This window comes from Chanodichthys erythropterus, chromosome 10 (assembly GCF_024489055.1).
Source record: "Chanodichthys erythropterus isolate Z2021 chromosome 10, ASM2448905v1, whole genome shotgun sequence".
In the NCBI taxonomy this organism is placed as follows: Eukaryota; Metazoa; Chordata; class Actinopteri; order Cypriniformes; family Xenocyprididae; genus Chanodichthys; species Chanodichthys erythropterus.
Window position 1 is genome coordinate 52,563,540 of NC_090230.1, and position 22,454 is coordinate 52,585,993.

The window sequence follows — 22,454 nt, forward strand, 5'->3', positions numbered from 1 at the left end:
CATTTCATTATTGTGTATTAAGATTCCAGCTGGTGCGTACCATAAGGTGTACACTGTGTCTGAAGGGCCATCCTGTTACATGTACATTTATGTAAATACTACTGAGGCGGAGCTTCAGAAGAACTTCACAAAGCTTTCTGAACTTCAGGAGAAAGTGCGCAATGGAACGGGCAAGTTACTTTTCGGTTACATGGGAAAACTTTGATTACAAATTCCTTCAGATTAAAATAATTCTTTGTCATTTACCAATAATTTTCACATGATCAGATTATTCTCTTTAACATAGTTACTTTGATTTGTACATATGTATTTGTCAATCCAACGCTGCAAACTGTTCACACAAACGATGGGAATTCAAATTGGAAAAAAAAAATAGAATAAGCAAGCCACAAAACAAATTGCAGCAAAACCCAGAACTGTTCTTTATTTACAATATGAACAGAGATTTTTTGTAAATATACTTCAGTGTTATTTTAGTTTTTATAGACTATTATAGTATTTAATATTGTGAATTACCTTTATATTTTCAGCTTTTATTGTAATTTATTTTAGTAATTTTTGTCTTTTTTTTTTTTTTTCTTTTTACATTTCCATTCAGATTTACTTACTTTTTATTTCAGTTTTAGTAATTTTGGTGCTTAAATTTAAACTTATTTCAGTCAGTTGCCAAGGTAACATTTCTAATTTTCTTTTTTAATATATCTAATCTAATCTAAATCTAATATTTATATTTTATTTCAATTAACAAAAACAGTAGTCTTTTCTTCCCTATTGTGGTGTATATCCGAGTGAAACTTGATTGGATGGTTGTGGTTTGCTATTGGTGGATCTCATGTGAGTGACGGGTTGTCCCACCCTCACGCCAATAAACACATTATCAAAGAAGACATTTTGCTGCAAGAGGGAGGGGAAGTTATTTTGATTAAAGATTACGAGGCACGTGAATTATAAAAAATTATGGGCATCGATAAATCATTAATAATAAATACTGCAATATTCCATTATTTTGTAGCATAAGATCTTTATACATCAATGGGGCTAAAAGAAGCCATTATATTTTTTGTGTAGCTACCCTAAATAAGCAGACATAACTTGTTTCCGTTTCTAGAAACAGAGCCTTTGCCTCCTGAACTGCAGCCACTAATCACTGGTCTCGACGACCAGGACTCAGACAACAGCGTAATTGACCCTGTAGTACGAATCTTCCTCAAACGACAGAAGCGCATACAGGAGGTGAAAAAGCGTCGAGAAGCTTCTGTGGTCGAGAGGTTCCAGAGATTTGCCTCAAAGAAATACTACTCGATTAGACGAGGGTATGTTGAGGTATTAAGTGAGATATTAAATGTCTACAATCGCGACAAATGAATGCAAGTACAAATGAATTGTTATTTTGGTTCATCTCTTAAGGTTCCTGATGACAGCCATCGCTTTGCGTAACCTGGCTGTAGGTTTGCCACCACTAGAGCAACTGACAAGAGAAGTGGCCTACGCCAACCTGAAGGAGCCCGAGAGTGAGGCCAATCAGGACGAGCGTCTTAAAGATGAGGTGGGCCACGGAGAGCTGTGAGAAAAGAGACTGTTACTGAGCTGCTGGCTGGCAGCAAATAAACAAATGCTTTAGTAGGTCAGTATTTTTGGAGCATTCCGTGATTTATTGTTTACAGTTTGGTCATTTTTGTCCCCCCCTTTTAAGCCCAAAATATAAAAATCTTTTACAAACCCTCATGTTGTTCTGAACCAGGGGTTCCCAAACACATTCCTGGAGCCTCCCCAGCACTGCACATTTTGGATGTGTCCTTTGCCTGACACACCCATTTCAGGTCTTGGGAGTCTCGACTAGTGAGCTGATGATCTGAATCATGTGTGTTTGATTAAAGAGTGTTGGGGAGGCTCCAGGAATGTTTGGGAACCCCTGTTCTAAACCCATATGATAGTTAAGATTTTAAGATTTGTGAATGATTATTAAAATGGTCCTGTTCTTAACATAGCCCTGTCATATGGCTTCAAAAGACCTGGAATTTACTGTAGTAAGTCGTAAAAGACTATTTTACAGTATCTTATTCTGTTTTTGGAGTTTGTCTTTATTCAAATTTCATTGTATGAAAAAAAAACAGAAAAAAAAAAACAGTGGGAACAGTCTTAAAAATGTCTCCTTTTGTGTTCCAAGGATGTCACACAGATTTGAAACAGTGGTGACAGAATTTATATTTAGAATTTTTGGTTGAACTATCCCTTTAACTATTTTTTATTATTTTTCTCTTTTAACTGGTTACTGATGTGCAAGTAATGATGACACTAAGATTTACTTGGTTCTTTATTAACATGGAGTCTTTAAAAGCAATTAATTTACAATTACTTTTTCAGTATTCAAAAAAATAAATGAAACTTGGCCTTTTCTGAGAATGTTTGAAACAGATATTTTCCTTTTAACCAATTAAAAGCTTTTATCTTAATTCACTCATTTGTGCTTAAGGGATCCTGTTATGTTTAATCTCAATCTTAGAAATGATCAGGTCATCTTTCAATTGGACAAATCTTGGCTGTAAAAAGTGCCAACCATGGGCAGGTACTTAATTGTTGTTAATGCATAAGTTTCATTATGCAAAATGCTGTTTTTGAAAACATGGGTGGCCTAAAACATTTTATGCAACATGAAGTCAACCTTTTATATGCACACTGTTATTGTGGGATTGAGAATGCAAGAAAGCTGTTGGAATTTGTGTCAATTTTTGAATAAAGTGCAACACTAACCCAACGTGTCATTATACCATGCTTGAGAGGTGACAAAGTATTTAGTTAATGAATAAATGTGTGTTTTATTGCGATCAGGTTTAAAATGATATTCAGATACAACTGATCTTTTCACCCTTGTTAAAGTGCAAGAGACAATCCAAAGTGTCAACAATAAAACATAATGGAATGGCACATCATCCACACACAGAATTAAGACATATAAATGAAAATAAGCACTGAAATTCTATAGAACTGCTTGAAATGGTACATAAATCCATTTTCATTTGCTGTTAGCTTTATAACATTTAAACAGGTTTAACAACCGCTGTGTCTCATAACCTCTCAAAACTGCATTATCTTCACCAATACGACTTCCATCAGTAGTGTAAAAGCTTTTAAAACTAGTGTTCACATGCTTTCTTACTACACAGTGAAGTTCCTAAAAAATGTAGACTAATATTAGTCCAGACTAAATTGCATTTACAAAGAAGATAACCCACTGAAAAAGGATTTACTTAGCTCCAGGTTAGCAAAGCTAACTTGCACAGTAAATTAAGTTCTTTTTTACTTTTAACAATAACTCTCCTTTCACAGTTCTGGGCAGTAACATGATAAGATATATATATAAACTGGCTTTACACTGGTTTGGTTCACCCATTACTTCCCTTTTTGCAAATTATAAGCTGGTAATCAACAATTGCCACATAAAAAACTAAGTAAATAACGTTCATACAATAATTCAATAACAATGTTAAAGTTAAAGGCTCTTCCAACAACTTCCTTATTTGATAAGTCACCTCATCTTGAGAAACATACAGTCAGTGGATGAGAATCCATCTGACCTCATATGACACGAGGAGAGATGTGCAAATACATGCGGAGGTACTGCTCATATTAAATGAGACCTTGATTCGACAGTCAATATGAATGTTCACTAAAATTAAATCTCAATTCCTACATTTACAGAACACAAAAATAAAACAAAATCTCATGGAGTGTTGAAACCAAACTACACTCTAAAGGCTGTAATGAGTGAGTCTGTTAAACTGGTGCTGCGTGATTTAGTGTTGGTGTATGAATATGAATCCTTTTTTATCCGTGAACTTGATGTGATGCCATCCGTAGTGCTGAGATCTACCTCGGCTGGAAGTCTGGATAAAATATTCCACGTATCACACCTTCAATAACCATATTTGAAAACGTATCTGCAAGCAATTGAAAAGCATTCATTGAATTTTATATGTCAAATAATACATATTCAGTGTTTAATACAGGACTGTTTTTGCAGGATGTCTTTCAGTAAAATACTATTTATTGCAACAAGACTCTGTAACTTTAACTACACAGTGACAAATGAACAGTAATTAGACTGCTTAAAGTCTCAGCTCAGTTCAATTCAATTCAGATATAGTAACCTGTGGTTCAGTGAGGGCATGAGTCATCTAAGTCAGTTCAGACAGGATGGGAGTTGTCTGACTGATTCACATCAATATTTGTGTTCATTCAGCCTGATTCAATATAAATGGATAAAATGGTGCATCAATTTTGATTTCACATTGTTATCGAACAAAACTCCGTGATTTTTTAATTGATTAACTTTACAGTTATTGAACTGACAAACTGAATCACATGACCTTTTTGTCTTTACAGCAGAATTTGTCTCATATTTGATGTTTGCATCTTTGATAACAATTTTTCCTGTTTATCTGCTTTTATACCAGTTTATGTACATCTGTATTGTATAAAGCACTATATAAATAAAGGTGACATGAATTAAAGGGTTAGTTCACCCAAAAATTTAATTTCTGTCATTAAGTACTCATCCTCATGTCCCAAACCCGTAAGACCTTCGTTCATCTTCGGAACACAAATTATTCTTCTACGCTGTTGACGTAGTGAACGCAGTGCAGCGTTTCTGTATTTACGTCAGAATGCCGACTCATTATTGGCCGGCTCCTGAGTCTACATCACACACATGCGTCATGGTGCTCACATGTACAGTGTCAGCCAATACTGAGCCGGCATTCTGACGTAAACGCAGAAGCGCTGCACTGCATTCATTGCGTCAACTGCGCACGAATCTGACAGGAGAGAAGAAACTGTTGAATTAAGTTAGTTTTTATTTTGTTTTTGCGCACAAAAAGTATTCTCGTCACATTAAGGTTGAACCACTGTAGTCATATTGATTTTTTTTTAATGGTCTTTAGTACCTTTCTGGACCTCAAAATGTACAATGACATTGCTGCCAATGTGTGGTTCAGAAACCCTCATATTTCTTCAAAAATATCATAATTTTTTTTGTCTTAAGGGTTTAGGATGACATGAGGCTGAGTAATTAATGACAGAAATTTCATTTTTGGGTGAACTGACCCTTTAAGTTCAATATCAATATACACACATATATATACACTACTGAAAAGAAACTTTTATTCAGCAAAGATACATTAAATTGATCAAATGTGACAGTAAAAACATTTATAATGTAGCAAAAGATTTTTTTCGCATGAATGCAGTTCTTTTTACATTTCTTATTCATCAAAGAATTCTAAAAAAAAATGTATTGTTTCCATAAAAATATTAAGCTGCACAGCTGTTTTCAACATTGTTAATTATAAGAAATGTTTATTGAGCAGCAAATCAGCATATTAAAATGATTTCTGAAGGATCATGTGATGCTGATAATGATGCTGAAAATACAGCTTTACCACCACAGGAATAAATTACATTTTAAAATATTGCAATTCTTATTATTACAATTAAAAAGTTACTTTAAATTGAAATAAGTATTACTTTTTTTACTGCATTTTGATCAAATAAATGTAGCCTTGATGAACATTTCTTTCAAATACTATTAAAGACCCCCTGTGATGAAAATCAAGTTTTTAATTCTGCGTACGGTCGTCCGCCGGAAGCTAGTTATTGAAATTATGAAGTTTTAAATATGGATATTTTTCTTACAAAATGCATCGCTTTGCTTCAGAAGGCCTTTATTAACCCCCTGGAGTCATATAGATTACTTTTTTTAATGGATGAATGCATTATTTTTGGCTTCAAAACATGGGCCCCCCATTCACAACCATTATAAACCTTGGAGGACTAAGGATATTTTTAAAAAATATCTCCGATTGTGTTCATCTGAAAGAAGATAGTAATATACATCTACGATTGCTTGAGGGTGAGTAAATCATGGGATAATTTTCATTTTTGTTGAACTTTTTAGGGATAAAATTATTGACTACAGGGGGAAATCTTACTGAATTGTCAGTATATACATTTAATATTTATCAATGTTTTATATATATCATTTAATGTATTTATTTTATTACCCATTATATATTTTAGTATATATGCTTAATATTTTTTGTGTATCTGTCACTCCCAAAGACCAGTGAAGGAAACATGAATGCACCTGCATTCTTCTGCCCCTTTAAAAATTAAAGCTGAAAGATGTGTACCGTTGGTGGCAGGCAGCAGATAGGGATCCCTCTGGAAGAGAAGTGCTGGTTGATGTGTCAGTTTACTGCAGTGTTTGGAGAGGAAAGGTCAGAGAAAGAGAACAGAATGACTCACAAACTAGTTCGGTTTATGATGAGAGTGTTAAAAAAAACACAAAGCTGACTGTGAAATTCATCACGAGGGTGGTGTCATTTCCCAGGCAGCGCAATAACTTCTCAAAAATGCTTTTATAAGTCACACATCAAACTGCTTCTGAAATGTTTGGATTTTTACATTCTGTGCTTCTTTCAGATGTAAAAATTGCAATCAAAGCAGCCAACATACCTTGATTCCTCCGATTCAGTTTCAAATGATCTAAACAGAAAAAAGAATCACTTTAACACACGTTCATTGTACAATGATTACTATATTGAAAAGTTTTTGTTTGTCTAAAGATCTGCTTTCTAAGGCCTTTACTTCAGACAAAATTACACACTATAAAGCCTTACCCACAACTCTCAGTTTTTGGCAGTGACGGGAAATGGCGGATATTGAGGAAATCCAAGAATATCTTTGGAAGAACCTCATTTTCCATGATTATAGTCTACATGCACAAAAAATAATCAAATGGTTATTCCAGAATACAGGAAAGGGGCTGTTTGTCACTGTGTGATTTCATTTGTTCTGCAAACCGATCAGTACCTGGAGGTAGAGCTCTAGTCCCTGTCTCCTCTGCTCAAGAACCTTAGGCACCCAGTTCCTCACATGCTTCGAAGGGATTTCTGGAGGTTTAATTGTCTTTTTAAGCTATGGAAATAGTAGTTAGAGGGGAAAAACATGTTACAAACTGCCAGAAGGCGTCTCTAGAGTTTACATACAGGGCAAGCACATTCTTCAAGAGGAATTTCTGCATTTTGCCAAAACTGTAAATTGCGTAAAAGTCCACATCATCTGATTTTGATGTCAAATATCCTCTTTTCCTCACAATCATTTAGTCCTGATGTATGCATAGACAACTACATTCTTTCTGACCACATACAGTAAATAAAAAGTACAAAACTAAAACATTCTGCTTATCTGAGGAATTTTGCTGAAAACTTGCAGTTGTTTTCCAAGGAACTTATTTGCTTTTTCACATGTACATGCGGTTATGTAATAATAACAACAATAATAATAAATATTGGCACTTTGGAATCACCCTGGGACGACTATAAGAATGTTTCAGGAATCAGGACAATCCCACTTTGCTGTAAAAGTCAAAATATATTACTTAATGCATTATATTTCATTAATTAAAAATAAACAATCATTTTTACATCTTATAATGGTAACACTTTACAATAAGGTTCATTAGTTAACATTAGTTTACTACATTAGTTAACATAAACTGCACTTCTACAGCATTTATTAATCTTTGTTAATGTTAATTTCAACATTTACTAATACATTATTAAAATCTTGTTAACTATGTGAACTAACATGAATATTATGTTAATGAAGATTAGTAAATAATTAGTAACAAACGTATTGCTCATGGTTAGTTAATATATTAACCAATGTTTGACTAATGAACCTTATTGTAAGTGTTACTAATATATATATATATATATAAAAATTTAGGTTAATGTAAATTTATAAATACATTAAATTATAAATATTAAATATAGACATAATATAGATAAATATATAAATAAGAAATGGAAGTAACGCCAGATCTTTAATCGGACTGCCATCCGTTGTTCCATCCATAGTTTGGAAAAGTACCGGGAAAGTTTTACATATATAATATGATTAAGTAAGTCCATTTTTAAATAATAATAATAATAATAATAATAATAATAAAAAAATCCTGTTACTTCTTCTATTTCTAAATTCTCTGTCGTTGATAGGACATGCTCATTCTGCTGCTGTGTATTTGAAGAAACAGATGCAGTTTATTATTTGATTGTAACATAAGGAATGAATTCTGATCTGACTTAAGCGCTTTCATTTATCAGCCCTACAGAAACCCTGATCATTTATCTTTTGAATACGTTGCCAATTTCTTTATATTGGAAGCAAAATGTTTCACTTACAAATTAAAAAAAGGTTTAATTCTCCTTTGTGCCTCAAACCTTCTTGAATACAATTCTCTTAATTTCATCCCCAGACTTATGCAATAACAGAACTGCTAGACTTTTGAAGCCTTATGAGTTTATTAAAAGATTTGACTTAATTTTGATATTTTTTATGTTGTGTTTTTCACTATGTAATTATTTCATATTTGGCACAATTGCTTACAACAAAATTTACAACTGTGTCATAACAATAAAGAGGAATAAATGCTGCTCATCTCTAGTTTATGTTAACTACCTCATACACTAATGTTAATGTATAGATATCTGTAAAATGTGTTACCTGAAGGCTTTCTGACATACAGAAAAATAAAAATAAATTATCATTGTTGTGGTTGAGCCCTGGATACTCACTTCTTATAGCTAATGAATGTTAGTTTACACAACAATGTACATTCCCAGTTTCTTCTGATCCACGTTTTTACTACCAAATACATTATATCATTACGTACTTTATTGCAGTGTGATAAAGAGTATTGTGGTTAAAATGGTGCTTACCATTTTATGCAGGGCGTGAAATTCACTGTATCGTTTCTCAACAGTATGCTGTCTACCATACATGAGCACCTCGATCTTAAAAACCTGGCAAGACAAAGTGCGTTTCCATCATTTCCTTCAAATATAATACAGTCTATTTGAGTGAGCCGAGATGGCTCATAAATATCAGGATGAATTTACTTTAAATACAGGCTATATCAAAACCTAGACATCATTTATTGGCATCGTAGGCGCGGTTGGAGTGTTCAAACGCGCCCAAACATGCTCTCAGTAGTCAGCTCACTAGGTTTTGAGACACTGCCAAAAAGTCTACGTATAAAATCGACATTTGTCGTTATATACTGAGGTGAAGTCTAACGTTTAATATTATCGTGTATTAATGGAAGCGTGTTTACACCCGCTGGCTCATTTTGAAAGTAGCTGTTGAACTCACCGTGTAGCCCTTCTCCACGTTACTGCCCTCCGATCGAAAAGACGGGATTGACACATCTATAGGATGCATGATCCAACGAGATTAATCAATGATAATCTGGCACACAAGGTCAGATAACTGTAAGAGATTTTAGTGGGCCCAACGGTGTAGTTTTATTGGTTGTCGAGTTCACTGAACACCTGACTTAAGAATTGAAAATATTCCACGCGCTTCTTCTCCAGCGCACACAGGAGGTTCAGCGGCTGGTCTGCAGATGTAATGCTGCCGCCTATCGGTCTGACAGAGAAAACAACAGAACAACACATTGCAGCGATGAGCGTGATTTTCCAGCCATATCAGACAGGAAGCTAGTTGGAGGGAAAAAGAAAAAGGAAAAAAAAAAAAGTAGCTAGTTGGGATATCTGTTCCCTAAATGAGTAAAACGGTTGCTGTTAGAGGTATGTATTGTAATGAATGCATTTGGGTTTCAGTTATATCTGACTGAAGTTTCAGTTAAACGTATTATAATTGTCGACATCATCCATTCAGCTCGGTTACCAAATTTACTGTAAGACAAATTATAAAAGGACTTAAATTTTATGTATGTATGTATGTATGTCAGGTACTTTTTAAGCCCTTAGTTTAGTTCTGCTCAGTGTAGTCCAGTATTGTCTTCGTGTTTACGCCAAAACTGTTACGTTTGTTTACTCCTGCAATTTGGATCATCTTATTTGTTTTTGGTTTATTATTAAAGTTATATGGCTATGATTATATCCACCATTTCCTCCTCTTCCTTGGCCTGACAGGTTGTGTGTGTATATATATATATATATATATATATATATATATATATATATATATATATATATATATATATAATGCGCAAAAATATTTTACATTTTTAGAAAATAAAGAAATCACACAAAACTGTATTCAGACACATCCCAAAATGTTACAAATATTGCAAACCTCATATAAAACATTTGTAAAACACAACAGCACATATAATATTTATTTTAACCACCTGAGGTGGCCAAACAACATTTTATGTTGTTATGTTGTTATTTTAAGTTTAAGCACAATTTATGATGTTAATTGTCATAAAGTGACAATACCAAGTCAGAATACAAATAAGACAAATTCACTTAATAAGGCTGAGTGTGAAGTTTATTCAAGTAATTTTCATTTCATATATAAAACGTGTTGCAGTAATATGAGTATCTGTATATAAATATCTACTTAGAATACACAACAAAAGCATCGCTCTAGCACAAAAAAGCATGTTTTAGGTAAAAACCCTAGTGTGGATCAACATCTGATGGTTTAATTTTTATATTTGATCAGTCTGAGAGAATGATGCTGAATTTTTTGGGGAATGTGTGGTATCTCTGCAAACTGGCAGTTTCTGGCAGTATAACCAACATTTTATCCAATTTTTAGGAAGAATCCAGCACAATATGACCCTGGACACTTATTGTTTTTGTTTAATAATTTTAAAGAAAAAAAAAAACAAAACCAAAAAAAAATTAATAATGCAATTCACTGTAAAACTGTACTTATGCCTCAGGTTTTTATATTGTGTGGCATAGTCAACACTAAAATGCCCTGCTGATTATTGGCTCTCACAAACAGGAAAGTGGCCCATGACCGCCGTCCATTTATCTGTTCACTTTGTTGCAGGTTTTTTATAATCAAACTTCATTTCTGATGATCTTTCCCTATTCCTGATTTAGTAGATTCTTAATACCTGAAATAAACCAAAAACATTAATACGTTACATTTAACTCGATGCAGTTGCCCTAATCATTTGAAATATTTAAAGGGTTAGTTCACCCAAAAATGTAAATTGTCATCATTCACTCATCCTCATGTAGTTCCAAACCCGTAAGACTTCTGTTCATCTTCGGAACACAAATAAAGACTACCCCTTTGACACTTCAAAAAGTTCATAAAGATATCATAATACTAAAGTCCAAATTTTCTGAAGACTCAATTACTTTATATGCTTAACATATTTAATTCAGGCTTTTATTCACATATAAACATTTATCAGCGGACACATCAGTTATGGTAAATGGAAGCTCAAGCATGTTTTCTTGACGTGCAAGAACTATTGAGTTTCATTCTTGTGTGTTACGCAGCATGTTTGAGCTTCAGCAGGAACTATTGAGTTTCATTCTCGTGTGTTACGCAGCACGTTTGAGCTTCAGCAGGAACCAATGAGTTTCATTCTCATGTTATGCAGCATTTTTGAGCTTCCACAAGAACTAATGAGGTTCATTCTTGTGTGTTACACAGCACGTTCGAGCTTCCACATGTTCTCGCATGTCAAGCAGGTTCGATTGAGCTTCTGTTTATGTTCCCTAATTAATGTTTATATGTGAAAGCCTAAATTCAATCTTTTCATTATGTAAAGTGATCGTGTCTCTTCAAAAAATTTCAATTCATATGGATTAGTTTTACGATCTCTTTATGAACTTTTTGAAGCATCAAAGTGGTAGTTGAGTAGCTGTCAATGGAAGGACAGAAATCGCTCAGATTTCATTAAAAATATCTTCATTTGTGTTCCGAAGATGAACAAAGGTCTTACGGGTGTGGGTGAGTAAATGATGACAGAATTTTCAGTTTTGGATAAACTATCCCTTTAAGGTATACTCACTGCGAAATATGACATCCTGAAACATAAGCGTAGTTTCCGGTGTAACGTACATCACAGCGCACGATATTGTTACTGTAGTCCGACTCTGGCACCTGGTAACTGGGATTTACACTAACCTAAACCAGAAAGGGAAAAACAGGCTGGAACTCAGGAACTTGAATACAATAACTCAATAACTATTAATTTGATTAAGGCAATAAACCTTGAGGATGTAGTTTCCAGGTTTCACATCGGTAATATCTATCCATTGGCAGTCAATGTCGGCATTGTAAGTGTCGTAACAACCTGGACTCAGACCCTGGAACAACAACAACAGTATACTTTCAGCACATGTAAAATGGTAAAGGTATGTAATTTGATGTACCTTAAAGTACAATGTAAAAAACTATTTTTCACAAAGTACTATGGCGTTACCATATCATGCCATGACTGGACCATGGTACTGCTATAGTAAGGTTAAAGGATCAAACATGGCATGAAACAGAAGTTACGATAGTCTTTTCTTCCCTATTGTGATGTATATCCATCTTCTGAAAAAGGAAAAAATGTAGGTCGGGGCTTGATTTTGTCCATGGCGAACTGATTGGATGATTGGATGGTTGTTGTTTGCTGTTGGTGGATCTCATGTGATTGACAGGTTGTCCCGACCTCGTGTCAGTAAACATTTCATCAGAGAAGAGAAGAGATATTGCTGCAAAAGGGAGGAGAAGTTATTTTGATGAAAGAATACAAGGGCACATTAATTTAAAAAATGATGATGTGCACAGATAAATGATTAGGGCTGTCAAAAAAAAATTTGAATTTCGAATATTTGTCGAATTTTTAAAAAAAAAAGGCACATTCTAATGGAACCCCTTTGAGGTTAGCAACATGCTAACCTCAAAGTCTTTTGAAATCAATTGTAAGTTGAGTCTGTTGTGCTTTTCATGAGAAGGACAGAGTTTCTACCAAAGCAGAGCATTCCAAATACTTCACATATCAGGTTTCATTTCATTTCTGTAGTTTTGGAACAGAATCATAGAAATATATACATAAACAATTACTTTAAAGTCACAATGAATTCAAATGGACAATTCGTATTTTCTGTGGCATATTGACGTATTTATTATAAATGATCCGTGCACATCTTTTTTTTAATTCATGTGCCTCGTAATCTTTAATGAAAATAACTTCTCCTCCTCCCTCTCTTCTCTTCTCTGATGACGTGTTTACTGGCGTGAGGGTGGGACAACCTGTCTCTCACATGAGAGCCACTAATAGCAAACCACAACCATCCAATCAATTCCCCAATGCCCTACTTTTTTTTCTTGTTCAAGAAGCTGGATATATTGCCACCTTGGAATTATAAGGTACTAACTGCATTCTAAGCAGTTTTGAGATATTGAGCTTCAAGGTTTTTCAGAATAACTGATGTGAATAACTCAATTTTGACACAAATGCCAGATAGAACCTTTACAATTCCAAGGTGACAGTACATCACAACAGGGAAAAAAACATTATCGCAACGTTTCATGCCGACTTTAATAAATGAATGTGACCTGAGTGTGGGAGGTGCAGGCATATCGTCGGTAGTAGCCGTAGTCACAGGACGTGTCCTCAAGACAGAAACTGGCCTTGTGTCCTTCTGCTACTCTTCTCTGAGAAGAGGCGTCCAGCAGGTCATAATGGCTGAACTCGTCCATGCTGTGGTAGTGCCTAGAGCCAGCAAAATAAATCAGGTTATCATCATGCATGATTTCCAACTGGTGCATTTCAAATTTTGCCTGCCTCTGGGAATCACATTGCTAAGTGGGCTAGTTAATCAGAATTAGATTGCCTGCCATTTGTTTTCAACACTTTAATCCAATTAATGAATTTCCTTAACACTGGGACATATATCAGAACTTCAGGCAGAGAAGAATGTTATGTGGAGCCTTTCCAGATGAACTCCGTGGCCGGTGTGTGAGCAGGAATTTACACCACACCAGCCTCTGCTTAGTGCACCTCAAACTGTTTTAATGGAACCAGTGAAACTGTTAAGAGGACAGTTCACACAAAAATCAAAAATCTCTCATGAGGGCCTAAACATGCTCAAAAACTCATGAAAGTTTGAACAAGCGTCAGAAGTCGTGACAATTTACGTCTGATATGGGTTTTAGAATTAGGTGTGGCAAAATGGCACAATAGCGCCACCTACAAAATTTCAATCAAGCACCCTTCATGCTACGTTTTACGTACAGGTATGAAATTCGGTAGACAGATGTAACAGCCCAATACCTACAAAAAAGCTCTGGGTACAAAATCTGAAAATCCAACAGTAAGTGAGATATTTAGAATTTTCTCTGCCAAATTTTGTCAGTATTTGCCATTTCCACACGTTCTACTTTAACAAACTCCTCCTAGAGATTTAATCAGATCAACATCATATTTGGTCTAATCTAAAGGCCTTTGAGATGTTAAATTGCGAAGATCTAGAGTTTTCGCTGAAGGGCGTGTCCGTGGCAGCCTGACAAATTTCGATGTTTTGTCATGGAACAGCAAGTTGTTGTAACTCGGGCATACAATGTCCGATCTGCCCCAAACTTCACATTTTATTAGAGACCTGGCCTGAAGACATCTACATGGCAATATTCAGTTACAGTCATAGCGCCACCTGTGGGTAACAGGAAATGACATGTTTTACATTGAGATTAACTCGTCATAGACATTTAAACAGAACAACATCATATGTTGTCAGTCTAATCTTAAGGCCTTAGTAATGTTAAATTCCGAAGAACTTGAGCTTCCGTTGAAGGGCGTGTCCGTGGCGACTGACAAAGTCTGATGTTTCACCATGAAAGAGGTAGCTGTTGTAAGTCAGGCATACAATGTCCGATCTGCCCCAAACTACACGTGTGATAAGAGTCCTGGCATAAAGACATCTATATGCCAATATTCAGTTAGTCATGGTGCCATTTGCTGGCAACAGAAAATGTTATGCTTTACACTGTAACTCACTCCCAGAAACCCATTTCAATATGCCACGAAGTGCCAAACATACTAGAAACGCGTTAAATCATGCAACACCTGGCTAAGTGCTAATGTATGCGATTAAAGGGTTAGTTCACCCAAAAATGAAAATTATGTCATTAATGACTCACCCTCATGTCGTTCCAAACCCGTAAGACCTCGTTCATCTTCAGAACACAGTTTAAGATATTTTAGATTTAGTCCGAGAGCTTTCTGTCCCTCCATTGTAAATGTATGTACGGTATACTGTCCATGTCCAGAAAGGTAATAAAAACATCATCAAAGTAGTCCATGTGACATCAGTGGGTTAGTTAGAAGTTTTTGAAGCATCGAAAATACATTTTGGTCCAAAAATAACAAAAACTACGACTTTATTCAGCATTGTCTTCTCTTCCCGGTCTGTTGTCAATCCACGTTCACGACTCCGCGTGACGCTGCTTGTGACAGCGGTTGCTGCTGTGTAGGAGCTTTTTCCATCGCTCTTAGTCCTTAGTCCGTGTATTCGGGTTCAAATAAATATGGCTGAGCAAAAAAACTGCAAGTCTTCCTCTGTGTCGAAATCCTTAGACATGTTTACGAAGGTTGTTTTGTTTACAGCGTGCGTCTCCCTCAAACTGTAAATGATAGGGCTGGGAATCGATTCTAAAATCAATTCTGAGGCATTGGGAATTGAGAGTCGGTTCCAAAGGTTGGAATCGATTCCATTAAGGGGAATCGACTCCTCTTTAATATTTTTTTTAACACAAACTGCGACCTGTAGCAGATTTCATTTGTCAATACAATCACCTCACATGTAAAGAAATAAAGTTCAGACTAAATAAATGGACACAGAGTATGGTTTAGGGTAGGATGATTATTTCAGCATTGTGTAGGCAATCAGCGCAATGACTGACCCAATGAAATCTTTAGAATCGGTTGCTGGGCTGCGTTTGATCTTACTCGTTCTAGTTTAGGACAAGAAGAATAAATCAATCGACAACAACAATCAATCATACTCACGCGAAGAATATTTATATGTGTAAAGGCCCTAAAAAAAGTTTTATGAAAAAGTTTATGATACTGGATGAAATATATGTACCACAAATAAATAAAAATCTATCTATCCACATACATAAATGTACATATACGTGTGTGTAAGGTAGGTAGGTATATAAATAGAATCTACCACATATATGTATATGGTGAACATATTCCTAGTCTTTACACTGTCTACTGTCTACACCTGACGCAGGTAGCAGGACGTGACAAATCCCCTAAGTAAATGCCTCGTACTATGAACAAGCAGCACTCGCAATACGTCTAATAGGAAGGACAAATGGATTTGCAACGGTCGCTTTGTCACGCCCGGTGTAGAGAGTTTCTCGCTGTGTGGCACGGTAAGACGCGACAATGTTAGACGGTGTTGGTATAAAAAAAAAAAAAAAAATGAAAATAACAGTGAGGAATCGAAAAAACAGGAATCGGAATCGATTCCAAAAAATCCGGAATCGAGTGGGGCGAAGCTCGGGCGCACCGGATAACACGTCAGCAGCGTCACTGCGGAGTCGTGAACGCGGATTGACAACAGACCTGGAAGAGAAGACAATGCTGAATAAAGTCATAGTTTTTGTTATTTTTGGACCAAAATGTATTTTCGATGCTTCAACAAATTCTAACTAACCCACTGATGTCACATGGACTACTTTGATGATGTTTTTATTACCTTTCTGGACATGGACAGTATACCGTACATACATTTTCAATGGAGGGACAGAAAGCTCTCGGACTAAATCTAAAATATCTTAAACTGTGTTCCGAAGATGAACGGAGGTCTTACGGGATTAGAACGACATGAGGGTGAGTCATTAATGACATAATTTTCTTTTTTGGGTGAACTAACCCTTTAACACCACGAAACAGAAAGTTGTTGTAACTCAGGCATACAATGTTTGATCTGCTGCAAACTTCACATTTGATAATAGTCCTGGCCTGAAGACATCTACATGGCAAAATTCAGTTACAGTCAAAGTGCCACCTGTTGGCAGCAGGAAGTGTGGCACTTTGAAATGACTCTGCCATATTTCCGTTGTATTTACTCGCTTGCATGCATGTCGCCCATTGTTCACTGGTTTCCTAAGGCCATCGGGTGGCAGTGAGCCCTTGTGCAAGGGCCCTTTAATCGTTGCTTGCAGCTTTAATTTTTTTCTTTGTTTGTTCAAAAAGGAGAACATATTAAGAGTTTTCCATGCAATTACAATAAATAGGGACTTTTGGGCTTAAAAAATGCAGCAAAAGCACCACAAAAGCACCACATTAGCTATGTTTCCATCCACCTATTTTTATTTGTCATATTGCATGAAAAAACATTTGATGGAAACACCAAGATGTGCACTTAAAAAAAAAAACATTTTGCCCTCAATTGAGGCATATAATTTTAATTAGATAGAAAACTACAATGGAGAAACATTTACCAATAAAACACTTAAAGAAAAAGTGATGTGACTTTGCCTCAACATAACTGTACTAACAAATGGAACAATTTCATTCCACTGCTAGTCAAATGTTGGTTTGGTCATTCTGAAATGCCTGAGTCAAAGTCTGTCATCAAAATGATTTGGTATAATGATGACTTCTCAGAACTGTCTCCGAAGACATACGAATACAAGATAACATGACTGCATATACTGTGCTCTGAGACACAAGCCATTTATGATGTAGGATAAAAGAGCCATGGTGGCTTCCTTGATTGCAGCAACATTGCAAATGTTTTATGTGATATTGCAATTTTGCATAGTCTAAGTTAAATTTGCAAGATTTTCAGATTGAAACATAACAATTGAGTTGAACCAGATCAATCTGATTTGTGAACTAATAATTCAGATTTGTGAGCAAATCTTTCAGACTGTTTTTGTGAACTGGATTATTCAGTGATTTGTGAACTGAATCAATGATTCATTGAATTGATCCAACTGAAAAGAACAATCAATTCACAAATCAGACATTGCTACATAAATGACTTCAAGAGACTGTAAATAATGCACATAAGTCAAACAGACTACTTTTACAGTGTTTTTATGGTGTTTTGCATCATATTTGCAGCTTGAAAGCTCCAGTCGCCAAACAGTTAATTGTATGGAATAAAAGCGACCTGTACATTCTTCAAAATCTCTCCTTTTGTGTTTCACAGAATAAAGAATGTTATACAGGTTTGGACTGAGAAATTGATTCAAAATGGTCATTTTGGGGTGAAAATTTTTGAGCAGGAAATCTGCAGTATAGCCAAAAACACACTTAATAGTCTCATATTGGATGATTCAGTAGCCCCAGGGAAAAGAACATTTTGTGCAGAAAGAAATAAATAAATAACAGGCAAGAAAAGCAGAAAATGGTCATATTATGACACATCAAATAAATGCAGGTCAGCACACAGACCTTACGCCCCATTTATGAGTAAGAACTAATGTCATTGTATACACTGGAGCTTGTCCAAATGTACGCCATAGTTGGTGGTGAGACGCGGCTTACTTCAGGACAAAACTATGCAGTGAGCTATTACTGACTCAACTGAAGCATAAGCAGCAATACTGGGCCTCTGCTAAGTGTTTTCATTTAGACAAGAACACAGACCTTTTTTCCTTGTAAAAACAGCACCACCAGCACTAGATTCAGATAAAACACTCAAACCATGATAAAGCCGCAAATGAGCTTCAAATTCTTGCTGGAATTCAGTTCATTGCATCATATCTACTCCCTTTAGAGTTCTTAATAGTGGTCTGTGATGCATTACTGAAGATGCAAGTGAGAAAACTGCAGAAAATGCTGCAAATGGTTGGACCTGTCAGAATCAGACTTACTGGTGGCAGCTGTGCCATTCCCAGGTGTAGCGCGGTCTGCTGGGAAGAAAGTCGGAGGTACCTTGGTTCTTGACTCGCTGCGGGAACCTCAGCAACATACGTGTGTCATAGTCTCTCACGCTGGACCTGTATGCAGTGCTGCTCGACAAAAACAGCCCAACGGTTACAAAATATCAGACATTCCTTGAGTTTCTCATATTGTTCTAACAGCTTTCAGAATGTGTATCTTGGCCCCGTGGCCACATTTCAAGCGCACATGGAACAACTACAGATGCATGCTTCCAAAGAAACACTCCTTTTACTGGACTAGACCATATTCTTGTGTGCCCTGGTAATGTCTTTCACAGTCAAGCATGTGATCATTTTTCCATGTAAACAGCTTAATGTGAAATCTGTTTCTAGAGTTTCTCACTTCTCATCGTGGCAGGACTTTCGTTTAATTCTTTCCCCTCTCACAGAACTGGTTTGTGTTATAGGATGTTCCTACCACATGGGTTTTAAATAGGTTCTCATGACTCATCTGTTACTCAGAGGAATGCGAGCGTACTAACGCTCCTTCTCTGGCTAGAACCATGCGCCAAAAATCTTGATTACGTTCTTCTGTTTTATATCAGTAATAATACCTTGCCAAGCAGTTTTCCTCAGCGGCGCATCTGAGATTGTACATTGGAACTCTTTGCACGTAGGCGGATGCTTGAATGTAGTATGGGTCTCCCACAAGATCAGGCAAACCTATGAAACAGTGAAATGTTTTATTAAAAGATACAAGAAAATGCACAGAACTATAAAAATAACAGCTTAAACCAGCCTGACCACCTGACAAATGTCCCAAAGCCCTCTAAAACCATCCAACCAGATCACCCTGAGCAGCGAAACAAGTTTTTTTTTCTTCTCTTCTCTTTTTTTTTTTTGCTGCAAAGATGTCTTTATTTTAAACTTACAGTTTTAATTAAATTAAAAACGCGTAATTATGCAGTTAAAATATAAGAGGTGGATCTGATGGCGTCATGCACTTTTTAACCTAACTTTTTTAGCCAGTAGATAGAGGACAGATTATGCATTTTGTGACTGGATTTGACTGACCAAAATGGTTGATTTCTGCCATAGCACTGCAAAACATTTTTAACCCACAATAATCATGCAACTTAATTATGAAAGATATAATTAATTCTTAATTAATTTGTATTACTTATTTCATAAGTTACCATTAAAATCCAATCAAAAATATGAGGGGATGCAACAATTGCCAAATGTAGACAGACAGACAGAAGAAGAAAGAAAGAAAGAAAGAAAGAAAGAAAGAAAGAAAGAAAGAAAGAAAGAAAGAAAGAAAGAAAGAAAGAAAGAAAGAAAGAAAGAAAGAAAGAAAGAAAGAAAGAAAGAAAGAATCGGTCTTTACCATACTGGAAGTATCCTGTGCCATATCCCGGGCGCTGTGCAGGACGGGGTCTCTCGTACGTGTCATAATAGTTATAATACGGGTTGTCCGGGTCAGTAGACTTGTATGGGTTGTAAGGATCATCTCCGACCATCACATCATCATCCCGCGCGGTTCTGTCGGTGCCGTTGACCGATGTTAGCAGCTGATCCGTTTGATTCCTGCGGCCGTATGATCCTCTGGCGCGCGCTCCATCGCCACCTGATAACCAGCGCGAGGCACCACCGCGCGCACCGATACCTGAGGGAAAACGCGCGGACCCGCGGCTCTGGGAGGGTCGTGAAGAAGAAGAAGAAGAAGAAACTGAGCCGTCGGTTCTCGTAGCCGCATCATCATTGCGAACGATGGCTATCGGCCTGGCTTGCGTCTGCTCTTTGTTTCCATCTCGTTTTAACGGTGGTTGATATTCCGAGCCTTGACTTAATATACTAAAGAGTTTGCCGTTGTGCTGCCATTGTATGGTTTGTCTGAGAGCTGCCGCTCCAGTGTTGCCCTGACGCTGAGAATGACCAGTTTGTAAGATGCAACTTAATAAACACACATGCGCAAAGGCGTAAATTAATTTGTCAATTAATCTCGTACTCATTTTTATGTTTAATGGGATTCTCCAGTTCTTCTGCTTTCCGGATGTTCCAGTAACTGAATTGGGGGAACAAAAAATGGGCTAAGTTGTGCTTTTTCATAAAGCTTGTTTGAAAATAATGATAATAATAAATTAAATTAAATAAAGTGAGACTTACATAAGGGAAAGGTGAGATCTCAATGCGACCTCCTATTGCTCTGCATTTGGACTAACTGATGCGCAAGTGTAAGAGGGAGGAGGAGCTGATTTTTAAAGTTTCTTGTTATACAAGCTCCGGTAACCGTTCTTATGAAACTGTAAAACGTGAGCTTCAACATGTTCAAAAATAAGACAAAAACATGCAAAGAATTTGGGGGTGGGGATCTTTTACACCAGTGGAAAAATATTTATTGCAATTTTCCAATCATTATTTATTACATTTCCAATCATGCTCACATAAAATTAAAAAAATGTGAGCATGATTGGAAATGTATATATTAAAGGAAAAGATGTTCACAGTAATAAAAAGGAAACAACCTTAAAAAATCTAGTGTAAATATGTGCCATGTATTTTCCAAAAATGTATAGCCTACCTTTTTGTGTTTAAATACTTTTTTAAATATTTGTTTAAATACAAAAATGTTTAAATACTTTTTGTTACTTAAAATTAAAAATCTTTGGATTTACATTTTATTTTCTGACTTTTTATTATACTTTATTATACTTTTGAACTTAATAGATCCAGATGGAAAAAATAGTTTCACATCATTAAATATTTCCTTCAAAATATTATTAACAGGATGTTTGTGGAAAGATAGAAATGGTTTTCATGCTGTGTTGTCACAAATCCCTCTCAGTTTGACTTTTGGATGAACCTTTAAGAGGCACTTAAAAAAAAAAAAATCTTGGCAAAAATGTCTCCACATATCATTGTTCTCATAGAATAAGGCCTTTAAAGTAGGCGCAAAACAGATTTACAATATGTTTTCTGTTCAGGAAGTTGTTGCTCATAAAACAAAATCCGTTTTTTATTTTCCTCCTATCACTTTCACTAAATCCTTTATTACTTTCTGGCACTTTTCTGAAAAGTGAAAGCAAAGTCATGTGTGGGGCCTTCACAGGTTTACGAGGTGCTACTTTAAACATCACATGTGCTTAGTTACAATAGGAGCCCCGTGTCTAGTTGGAAACTGTTCTACGTTCGTCACATGATGCAGTGTTTATAACATTCAATCTTAACGCACCTGGGCCACCCAGACCTTAACGTAGATGTCTCCTTCCACTCTATCCCTTAACTGTACATGCTCTCATCTGACCCAACTACTGCCTTATACTTTCCCATGAGTGATGCATCCTATGGCTTGCAGAGGAAGCATAATTGCTAGTTAGAAAAGCTTAATCAATGGTCTTCAAATTCTGTGTCTAGCCTCTTAAACCACTCATGCCCAGTGACAAACCACAAGGACCAACATTGCAGACCTTCCCAAAGTCTTTTTCCCTCTCTCTTCAGTGGACCAACAGAGAAAATCCTTTAAATTTAAGGGTTCACTGAACGTGTATCATCCATTACATATATAATATTTCACTGTGGCCTTCGCTCTGAACCCAAAGACCACATATTAGCTGAGTCAATGTCAAATGAAGCTCTGGTATGAGCTACTATATACAGGTGCTGGTCATATAATTAGAATATCATCAAAAAGTTTATTTATTTCACTAATTCCATTCAAAAAGTGAAACTTGTATATTATATTCATTCATTACACACAGACTGATATATTT

General features: G+C 36.0%; 3 protein-coding genes across 5 annotated transcripts in view; 1 reads left to right on the forward strand and 2 right to left on the reverse strand.

Annotated features, from left to right (window-relative positions):
- ggcx (gamma-glutamyl carboxylase) overlaps positions 1–1,740 on the forward strand; it is a 10,125-nt gene extending 8,385 nt beyond the window's left edge. Inside the window, exons 13-15 of one of the 2 annotated variants that reach the window (XM_067398140.1) lie at positions 23–170; positions 1,109–1,313; positions 1,408–1,740. In XM_067398140.1, the coding sequence (XP_067254241.1) occupies positions 23–170; positions 1,109–1,313; positions 1,408–1,567 (513 nt within the window). In that variant the 3' untranslated portion in view covers positions 1,568–1,740. The remainder of the gene's footprint in view (positions 1–22; positions 171–1,108; positions 1,314–1,407) is intronic. The other variant, XM_067398139.1, reaches the window with a different exon arrangement.
- A 115-nt stretch (positions 1,741–1,855) lies between these two features.
- Positions 1,856–9,471, reverse strand: snx24 (sorting nexin 24). The gene is made up of 7 exons (XM_067398141.1): positions 9,214–9,471; positions 8,781–8,864; positions 6,871–6,975; positions 6,678–6,772; positions 6,514–6,543; positions 6,189–6,253; positions 1,856–3,938 (listed from the first exon to the last, which is right to left on the reverse strand). Exons 1-7 carry the CDS (start codon positions 9,280–9,282, stop codon positions 3,868–3,870), a joined length of 519 nt encoding a protein of 172 aa, XP_067254242.1. The 5' UTR covers positions 9,283–9,471; the 3' UTR covers positions 1,856–3,867.
- Positions 9,472–10,326: 855 nt separating this feature from the next.
- loxa (lysyl oxidase a) lies at positions 10,327–20,907 on the reverse strand. Of its 2 annotated transcripts, XM_067395634.1 has the most exons (8): positions 20,851–20,907; positions 20,072–20,749; positions 19,296–19,404; positions 18,673–18,810; positions 13,390–13,546; positions 12,054–12,149; positions 11,852–11,967; positions 10,327–10,939 (listed from the first exon to the last, which is right to left on the reverse strand). In XM_067395634.1, exons 2-8 carry the CDS (start codon positions 20,694–20,696, stop codon positions 10,933–10,935), a joined length of 1,248 nt encoding a protein of 415 aa, XP_067251735.1. In that variant the 5' UTR covers positions 20,697–20,749; positions 20,851–20,907; the 3' UTR covers positions 10,327–10,932. The 2 variants fall into 2 exon arrangements, 1 of the variants encoding a protein (XP_067251735.1); XR_010896042.1 differs by lacking the exons at positions 10,327–10,939; positions 11,852–11,967 and adding an exon at positions 12,266–12,542.
- Between the last annotated feature and the right edge of the window lie 1,547 nt (positions 20,908–22,454).